At 62.5% G+C, this 9,288-nt stretch overlaps 1 protein-coding gene across 1 annotated transcript; it reads left to right on the forward strand.

Moving 5' to 3' along the window:
• Window positions 1-3,457: 3,457 nt before the first annotated feature.
• On the forward strand, window positions 3,458-7,292 carry MSX1 (msh homeobox 1). Its single transcript, XM_007529218.3, has 2 exons — window positions 3,458-3,979; window positions 6,707-7,292. The coding sequence occupies exons 1-2, from the start codon at window positions 3,592-3,594 to the stop codon at window positions 7,144-7,146; spliced, it is 828 nt and encodes a 275-aa protein (XP_007529280.1). The 5' UTR covers window positions 3,458-3,591; the 3' UTR covers window positions 7,147-7,292.
• Window positions 7,293-9,288: the final 1,996 nt, after the last annotated feature.

Below are 9,288 nucleotides of genomic sequence, written 5' to 3' on the forward strand. Positions count from 1 at the left end.
GAGAGCGCTGTTCGGGGCTCGCTAATTGCCGGGGGACCCCACTGGGCTGTGCATTTTTTTAAAACCGCACGCGGGATTCCTCAGGGCCGGGGCCACAGAATGCAGTGGGTTTTTTTTTTTTTTTTTGGGGGGGAAGGTAGGGGGGGTGGGGTGAGGGAGCGACCGAACCCCACCCCCAACCCCCGACCCGGGCCGGGGAGAAGGGAGCGGCCCCACGACGCCCCGCAACCTGCGACCCGCGCTGGGGCGCTTCCCAAGGGGCAGCCAACGCGGCCTTGGGGCTGGGTGCTGGGGTGCGGGTGGGGGGTGTTCCCCAAACTCATTCTTTGTTGGGGACGTAAGGGGAGGTGTTGTAAAACACCACCATCTCTCCTTGGCCACAGCACCTCAATAAAACAGCTTTTGGGGAGGAGGGAAACAACAAACGACTCTCTCTCTCTCTCTCTCTCCATATATATATATAGAGAGAGAGAGAGCAGGGAACTCAGCTTCCGGAGAGAGAGCGCACGGCCAGCATCCTGCAGACCCCCCCCAAGCTGTGGGGGTCTCGGGGGTAGGGGTTGAAGGTGTCTGGGAGTGGGGGGGCGCCCGCCCGCCGCGAGCTTTATCTGCACCGCCCAGCCCCGCGCTGCCAGCGGTGACTTACAGCCTCGGGGGGCCGGGGGTGGGCGCGCCGGGGCCTGTGCTGGCGGCCAGATAACAGACCCCGGGACCCTGGGATCCCCTCCCCAGACGCCCCCTCCCCCAAGCTGGGAGAGCCTCAAAGGACACCAGCAGCCCCCCCTTCATACAAACACACACACTCAGTCCCAATCCAACCCCCCCACCACCACCACATAGTGGCCCCCGGACTGCTGGCTCCTGGACCTGGGGCGACTTGGACCTCTTGGACTCGATCCTCCGGCCTCGCAGGAGGACCCCCGAGCTGCTGGGGCGCCCCACTCCACGTGCCATCCGATGTGGCACCCTCCCCCCGCTCCAATTTTCAAGCCCCACCCCACCCCCTTCTCTATTGCAAACGACCACGCGCCCCCAGGCCCCCTGAGCAGGCCCGAAGCCAGGCTGAGCTTCCTGGGGTGCCGCGGGGTCCGGAGCTGGGGGCAGGGCCGGGGTCTGCGCGGGGCGGGGGCGTGACTTCAAGGGCCCCCGCGCTGCCGCTGCCTTTGATCCCGCCGCGGCTGGCGCCTTAAGACAACATCCCAGTCTGGTCGTGAGGCGCGCCCGGGGATCGTGACAGATTGTTTATCCCGCAATTAGCCGCACGGCCAGCCCTCCCCGGGCCCCTCCGCGCCCCGCGCCTCCTCTTTCGGGGTTCAAGGCCCTGCGCCCCGTTAGCGTAGGGGCCGCCTCGTGGGCGCGCTCCAACTACTCGGGCGGCTTTGCGGCGAAGCGTGTGTCCCCCAATTTCCGCGAAAGCCTAATAGCTCCTTAGGGCTGGGCGTGTGCTTGTTGGGGGGCCGGTACCCCAGAGCCAGCGGTCCCCTAGACTCGCGGGTGGTGGTGGGCTTCTGCAGCGCGCACCCCCTCCCTACAGAGCGCAGGCTACGGAGGGGGGTTCGGTTCGGCTGGGCCTTAGGGCGCAGAGACTCGGGGTGCAGGGGTCCCCAGAGCAGGGCTGGAAAAGTTACCTCCACTGGGAATGGCGAGAGGCATGGGTGTGTTCAGCTCGGCCTGGGTCTGGCCGCTCGAGACGACCCCTCCCCGTGCCCCCCACCCCCGGCCCCCCGACACTCAGGCAGAGCTGAGGGAACCCCACCGCAGCCTGTGTCCTCGCACCCAAGGGCGCGGAGTTGGGGTGAGGCCTTGCGCTCAGGTCAGGCCCGTCCTTCCCACCTGAGTCACAGCCTGCGCCCCCAAACCAGCGTCCTTCCTAGGGTCCTGCTTCCCTCCCCTCCCAAAAAAAACAACCCTTGGTGGGGCTGGGGGTACAATCTGTCACTGCAGGGTCACCCCCCAAAATAGCACAGGGTCTGTGCGCTTCTGCGGGAGCCGCAGCCAAACCGAGACAGCGGCGGCGTGGACCCTCCCGCAGCCCGGGTTACCGTGAGGAAGCCGCGCCCTGGGCCCCCCCGCGCCCCTTAATCTGGGCGCCCCCACCCCACCCTGCCGCTCAGGACCCCAATCTCCAGCTTTTCCTGCGCCCACTGAAAAGGCGAAGGGGGTCGGGGTTACGGCACTCGGGTTCAGCACCCCCGAACGGCCATCGCCAGCAGCTCGGACCCGAGTCTCCAAAGCCACCAAGTCTGGAAAGTCGGGGTGGGGGGCTGGGGGATAATTCGGCCTGGGTCGCACCCACCCCCCCCCCCGGACACCCCGCCTTCCTCTGTATTTCTTTATTTGAGGGTTTTTTTTTTTCAATCTCAAAAATTCACGCTTCCTCCGAAATATCGGAGGGAAAGTTTAGCCCAGCGCCGATGTGCCCTGAGAGCCTGTCTTACGCCTCTTTCTCTGCACCACTGACCGCCCCCCCATCAGGCGTCACCCCTTGGGGGACCCTGCAGACGCTGCCCTGGGTGGTGGGGGTGTCACACGAAGGCCGGGCTGCTTGTGTCTCAGGTTTGAGGGGAAGAGTCATGCAGGGGCGCAGCCGTGCCCGGCGGAGCAAGGAGGGCGAGTCTCGGGTGAAGACGGATAGGGATGGGGCGGGGGGGAGGTGGCACAGCCGCCTTCCTGGGCGCCGGGGCGCGCTGGGTCCTGCTTCAGCCCGGGGTCGAGTCTGGGGGGACGGGGGCGGCCGGCACCTGCTCCCCGCGGAGACCCCCGGAAAGCCAGTGTTTGTCCAGCCACAGCAAGGGGTGTTGAGGCCATCGCTGCCGCCCCCTGAAATCAGGTGGCCTGGGAATGTGGGTTGACAGAAATAGGTGCGGGTACTGGAGAGGGTGGGGGAGAAGGGAGGGCAGAGAGGAGAGAGTAAAAGAGGAGAAAGGAGTCAGAGAGAGAGAGGAGAGAGAAAGAGAGAGGACAGAAAAGAGAGGACAGAGAGAAGAGAGATATGAGACGGAGGAGAGAAGAGGGGGCAGAGAGAAGAAAAAAGGGGAGAGAAAGAGGAGAGAAAGAAAGAAAGAAATAGAGGGAAGAGAGAGAAAAGAGATAGGAGAGAAGAGAGAGAAGGAGCGAGAAAAGAGAGAGGTCAGGGGCGCCCCGAGAGACATCGGAAGGAGTAGGGGCGGGGAGGGGTGTCCGTGCAGGGAAAGCGGGGGCAGAAAGGGAAAAAAAACGGGTGCAGAAGGGTGCCCCCAGGAAATAGCTAAAGTCCAGGCCGACTGGAGCACCCCGGGGCCCCGGCCGCCCCTCCCCTCCCCTCCCCTCCCCTCCCCTCCCCTCCCCTCCCCTCCCCCTCGGCTCCCGGCCCGGGTCCCGCGCCCAATGGGCAGCGCCAGGCCCGCCCCCCCGGACGCTGATTGGCCGCCGCCGCTCCCGCCGCGCCTTATAAGCGGGTTTCGGGGCGCGGGGCCCGACCCGGAGCGGCGGCAGCGCCCGGACTTCGGCGCCGGCGGCAGCTGCACCCCGCGGGCGGCCGGGCGCGGAGCCCCCCAAACCCATGCCCCGCGGCGCGCGCGCTCTGCGGCTGCTGGGGGCCCCCGGCCCTGCATGGCCCCGGCGGCCGCTGCCATGACCTCGCTGCCTCTCAAAGTGGAAGACTTCGGCCAGCCAGGGGGGGCGGCCGGGGTGCAGCCCCCCAGCACCCCCAGGGCCCCCGCCGAAGACGAGGGGCCGAAGCCCAAGGCGGCCGCATCGCTGCTGCCCTTTAGCGTGGAGGCCCTCATGGCCGACCACAGGAAGCCGGGGACCAAGGAGGGCGCCGGGGGGGTCCCCGACGGCGCCCCGAAACTGGGGAGCCCCGCGCAGCCCCTGGGCGCCTTCTCGGTCGGGGGACTCCTCAAGCTGCCCGAGGACGCCCTGGTCAAGGCCGAGAGCCCCGACAAGGCCGAGCGCACCCCGTGGATGCAGGGCCCCCGCTTCTCGCCGCCCCCGGCCCGTGAGTAGCACCCCCAGCCCCCCCCCTAAACACAGACACATCCGGGGAGGGTGGGGGGCGGGCTGGGCCGGGTGCACCTCGGGGCGCCGGGCCGCTGGCGCCAGCTGGTCTGGGCGGCGCCTGCTACCTGGCTACCTGGAGGGGGCGCCCCATTCCCAACCGGGGTGGGGGGCTTGCGGAGAGGTCCAGGCCTTGGGTCACCCCCACTTGGAGGTCCGGCCAAGTCCACGTCGCGGGCTGCACACTGGTGGGGGGAGGGGCTCCCTTTCGTCCTGCCCCTCCCCCTCCCCCCAGGGGCCCAGGAATCCCCTCCGCCCCGTCTGGACCCCCACCCACCCCAGCCCCATTCCTTTAGGGCACCCCAAGGCCTGGGCAGCAGACAGGGTCCCTGGAGACTCCCGGAGTTTCACTTTCTCCCTAGATTCCTGGGCTCCACTTCCCCCAGAGATTCCTGCCAGGTGTCCCCCACCCCCACCCAAGGTTCAGGCGGGGGTCATCCCAGAGGTGGGGACCCCACCCCACCCCAGGCGGGCTCAGGGGGGCGCAGGGGGCGGGGTCCCGGGTCCCTCGGTGGGAGGCGACTGTCCCCTCCCAGGGAGGCCACTAGACTCTCGCTGGCCCTGGGGGGTGGGGGGCCCTGGCCTCGGAGGGGGAGCCCCCCAATCGCCCCCAAATCCTCTTTAAGGTCAGGACGCGCCCCGGCCATCTACCCTCTTCCGCCGCCCCCGGGATATTTCAGGAACACGGGAAATTCCCAAGTTTTCCGAGTTTCCTCTGATTATTTTGCGTCGCATAATAGCGGCCCGAATTCAATGGCGTGGGGTGATTTTATCGGGGCAGAAGCCCTTGGAAAGGCAGCCCCTCCCTGCGCTCCCGGGCAGAAGGAGGCGCCCCCCCCCACACACACACACACGGGGGGGGGGGGGGTTTGGGGCAGAGGTGGGGGCGCCCCCACCCTGGGGAAACCGGCCCGGGGGAGGAGGCTTGTCCGCAGGGCTTCTGGGGACTCAGGGCTTGCCTGGGAGTCTCGGTGCGTAATTACGCAGACGGAACCCGCTTGGGGAGACAGTCGGGGAGGGACTTTGCGGCCCCTGGGGGGGGAAACCCTGCCTTTATGGGGCAAAAAGTGTCCTTTCCAGAACCGGGAGCCTTCACTCGCCCAGGCGTCCAGAGTCACGGTGGAAGCCCTTGCTGTCCTGGGAATGACTTGGCAGCAAGCTCCACCTGGACCCTGGGGTCCCTGGGCTCGGGCCCAGCCTGGTTTACCGCTGGGCCTGGAAGTCTGTTGATTTTTTTTTTTTTTTTTAAGCCGGGAGAAAAGCCACAGTGGGCCGGCTGAGAACTCTGTGAACTGAGCCCTAGGCTTCTAATCCCAGTGAGAAACCAGAGGGGACACCATGAACAGAGAGACACCCCCCCAGACACACACACAGCTGGGGAAAAAAAAACCCCGCCGTCCCCACGGACACTCAATGTACGGAAAGAATCCTGTGGCTTTTGTGACTCTGCCCCCAGACCTCGGGGATTATCACTGGGAGTGTGGAAACTCCCCTGGAATTGGGGTGGGGGTGCTCCCTGCCTTCGGGAAGTCCCAGCCTCATGCCAGTCTCTTGAGGGGGTGCCCGCCTTGGGCTGGGGTGAGGCTGGGCTCTGTGGGTGCTGCCAGCCCTGATGCGGAAGTTATAAAGGCGGGTCCAGGGCCTTGCTGAGGCCTTCACCCAGGTCCAGGGCTGTGCCTCACCTGCCATCTCTCTCTCCTCTCTCTCTCTCTCTCTCTTTTTTCTTTTTCTTTTCTTTTTTTCCTTTGCCAAAAAGCAGGCGGGAGGGGTGGGTGGAAAATAACATGAAAGTTCTGCAAAGACTCTCCTGCCTGTGGCTCTGAGGCCCCAGATTCCATCCCCAGCACTACCAGCAGCCAGAGCTGAACGGAGTTCTGGGGAAAATAGTAAATCAGAATGGATGAATTCATGGAGACAGTAGTGGTCTACAAGAAAGACTCCTGCCTGAGGCTCCGAGATCCCAGGTTCCATCCCCAGCACCAACATCAGCCAGAGCTGATGACAAATAATCCAGAGAAAGATAAGACAGGGGAGACAGAATAATGGCTCTGGGAAGAAAAAAAAAAAAAAAAAAAAGACTCTCCTGCCCGAGGCTTCCAGGTTCCATCCCCAACACCAGTATTAGCCAGAACTGAGCAGGGCTTCAATCTCTGCATCTTTATCATTGAAATAAAATAAATAAGACATTTTAATAATAACACTAGATTGCAGACAAGAAGGGGCTGGGGAGACAAGAAAGGGCTGGGAGTTGGTTCTGCACACTGACTTCTCCTGCCTGAGGCTCTGGGGTCCCATGTTCCATCCCCAGTACCATCGTCAGTCAGAATTGAGCAGGGCTCCGGTCTCTCTGTCTCTCCCCCCAATTAAAATAAAACAAATAGGGTTGGAGAGACAGCAGAATCATTCTGCAAAAAGACTTTCCTGCCTGTAGCTCTGAGGTTCCAGGTTCAAACTCCAGCATCACCGTCAGCCAACACTGGAGCAGGGCTCTGGTCTTTATGCATCTCTGTCATTAAAATAAAATATTTGAATCATAATAGCAGGCCACCCGGGAAGGGGCAAGAGGAAGTAGAGGGGGTTCCTTTCCTGTGCCCAGCCTGGTGGGTCAGGGGCGCCCTGGTGGAGATTAACCCCAGGCCTTTTCTCTCCCGCCTCCCCGCCACCCCAGGGCGGCTGAGCCCCCCGGCCTGCACCCTGCGGAAACACAAGACCAACCGCAAGCCCCGTACGCCCTTCACTACGGCACAGCTCCTGGCCCTGGAGCGCAAGTTCCGGCAGAAACAGTACCTGTCCATCGCCGAGCGCGCCGAGTTCTCCAGCTCGCTCAGCCTGACCGAGACGCAGGTGAAAATCTGGTTCCAGAACCGCCGGGCCAAGGCCAAGCGGCTGCAGGAGGCCGAGCTGGAGAAGCTGAAGATGGCAGCCAAGCCCGTGCTGCCCGCTGCCGCCGCCTTCGGCCTGTCCTTCCCACTGGGGGGCCCGGCTGCAGTGGCCGCGGGGGCCTCGCTCTACGCAGCCTCCGGGCCCTTCCCGCGCGCGGCGCTGCCCGTGGCTCCCGTGGGTCTGTACACGGCGCACGTGGGCTACAGCATGTACCACCTGACTTAGGGGGGCCTGCCCAGCACCTGGGCCTCGCGCGGGTTCCGACCCCCCGCCGCCGTCTGACTGTCCCCATCCACTCACCCCCCGGAGTGGCCAGATGCACCCCTCAAGGCTTTGGAGAAGCCAGATCTCACCCATTCACCCCTTTCCACTGGCGGGGAACGCTGAGGCTTGGGGAGGCCTGGCCAACGTGACCACAGCGACACGCGGGACTGGAAGCCCCCTGGTAGACACGAGGAGAACCTTCTTTCCTTCCTTCCAAGAGAGGGAGGGGGCTCCTTACCCTGAACCCCTGCAAACTCCAGCTCCACCTTCTTCCCGGAGCGGCACCACATTTGCTGGGGTGGAGAGAGGGTGTGTGGACAGACTCACAAGGTAGGTGGAAGGGAGCCCTTGCTTAGCAGAGACACCCCCCCCCCCCCGTCCCCTCTCCGGGAAAAATTAAATAGATAAAAACATTGGAAAATCAACGTTAAAGAAAAAAAAAAACCCTGTTTCTATTTAACGGTCCCTCGTGGGGCTCTGCGCTCCCTTTGGGAAGGATCGTGTGTAATATACTGTATATTGGAAATGTTATCATCGTTTATATTATAGCTATATTTGTTAAATAAATTAATTTGAAGCTACAGGAAATGATCTCGGCGCTGGTGTCCTCTTAATTGTTTTGTTTCTGTCTTTTTCCTTTCTCCCTTGGCCTTATCTCTGTACAGACAACCACTTTCCATCTGTTGCTGGTCCCCCTCCTTCCCCCCCACCCCCACAGTGGCAGTGTTCAAAGGTGACAAGCTTGTCAGGGGGACACTGGGAGTTGGGGGTGGGGGGAGTCCTTTTGAACCCCCAGGACAGATCAGACTTTGCAAAGTCAAGTGGAGAATTGAAGCAATTACCTGGGATAATTAGGCTCAATTTTCCAATTCACTTTAAGCTGAGACCCACACTCGGGCAGACCCAGAAGCCACCACCCCCCCCCCCTTGTAACTTGTCTGTGAAAACAAAGCCGATCAATCACCCAAATGGTCTGATGGGTGCAGACGGCTAAAGCAGACATCCCCCACCCCAGAAACCTGCACCTCCAAACCCTGAGACCTCATGAGGGTGGGAGTTCACTCTGCACCCTTAAAATCTGCAGACTGAAAGTGGAGAGAGCATGTTTGTGGAATCCAAGTCTACTGGGTTGTCTACTGGGGGGTTCCCCATTCCTGATCTTCAGCTTCTGGCTCCCCCAGTTTCTCTCCCCACCCTGGGACGTGATATTCAGCTCCTGGCCCAAGTCCACTGTGCATCTAGGGGGGGCGGACCCCCAGGCTCAGTTTGAAGAGAGTGAGCTGGTTCTTATACCCCTAAAAGTCTCCTTGCAGACTGCTTGGGGCACTGGGTAGTTTGCAGACACTGGAAGGGGGTGTTTCCTCCTGTTTCCCTTCTGAACCCCCCCACATCCCTAGTCTTGGGGAGAAGCTCCTGGTGTCCTGGTGACACTCTCCCGTCTGGGAAGTTACATCTGGAGAGATAGGGGCTTCACCTCAGCCACTCAGTGAGCACCGGTGGCTAGAAGGAGCACGCCTTCTTGCTCCCATCTGCCCTCAGTTTACCCAAACAGCGCCGGGAGCCCCTCCCATACCCCCCAGCACTGGGGACACTCAGAGCACAGCTGTGCCCCAGATAGTGTTCGGGGAAGGCGGGGACCTTCTCGGCCTCTTTCCACCGCCACCCCCAGTCCTCTGCTGGTGCCCCAGCTCCATAGCGGGAACTGGGACCCCTCCAGGGCTTTCTTGGGGTGTGGCAATTTGGGGTGCAGGCTGGCTTGGGGCCCAGAATTGCGGGGCCAGTTCCACTCCGAGTACACAGGAAGCTCCAAGGGCTAAGCGACTGGCCAGTGGTGCCTTGGACCCCGGACTGGCCTCCGCCGCCCGCCGGAGGACCCCTGCCAGCACCCTCCTTGCGCCCGTCCCCTCATCCGCCGCCTTCAGGTCCGAACTCAAGCCCACAGCTGTCGTTTTCCCATTTTTTTCATTTCTTTTTTGTCCAGTAATTTCCTTACCCCACACTTTTTGCTTCCCTCTCTCTTCTTTTCTCTCCTCTCTCTCTCTCTCTCTCTCCTTCTCCCTCTCCCTCTCCCTTTCTCCCTCCCTCCCTCCACACACACTTCTG

This window comes from Erinaceus europaeus, unplaced genomic scaffold (assembly GCF_950295315.1).
Source record: "Erinaceus europaeus unplaced genomic scaffold, mEriEur2.1 scaffold_950, whole genome shotgun sequence".
Lineage (NCBI taxonomy): Eukaryota > Metazoa > Chordata > Mammalia > Eulipotyphla > Erinaceidae > Erinaceus > Erinaceus europaeus.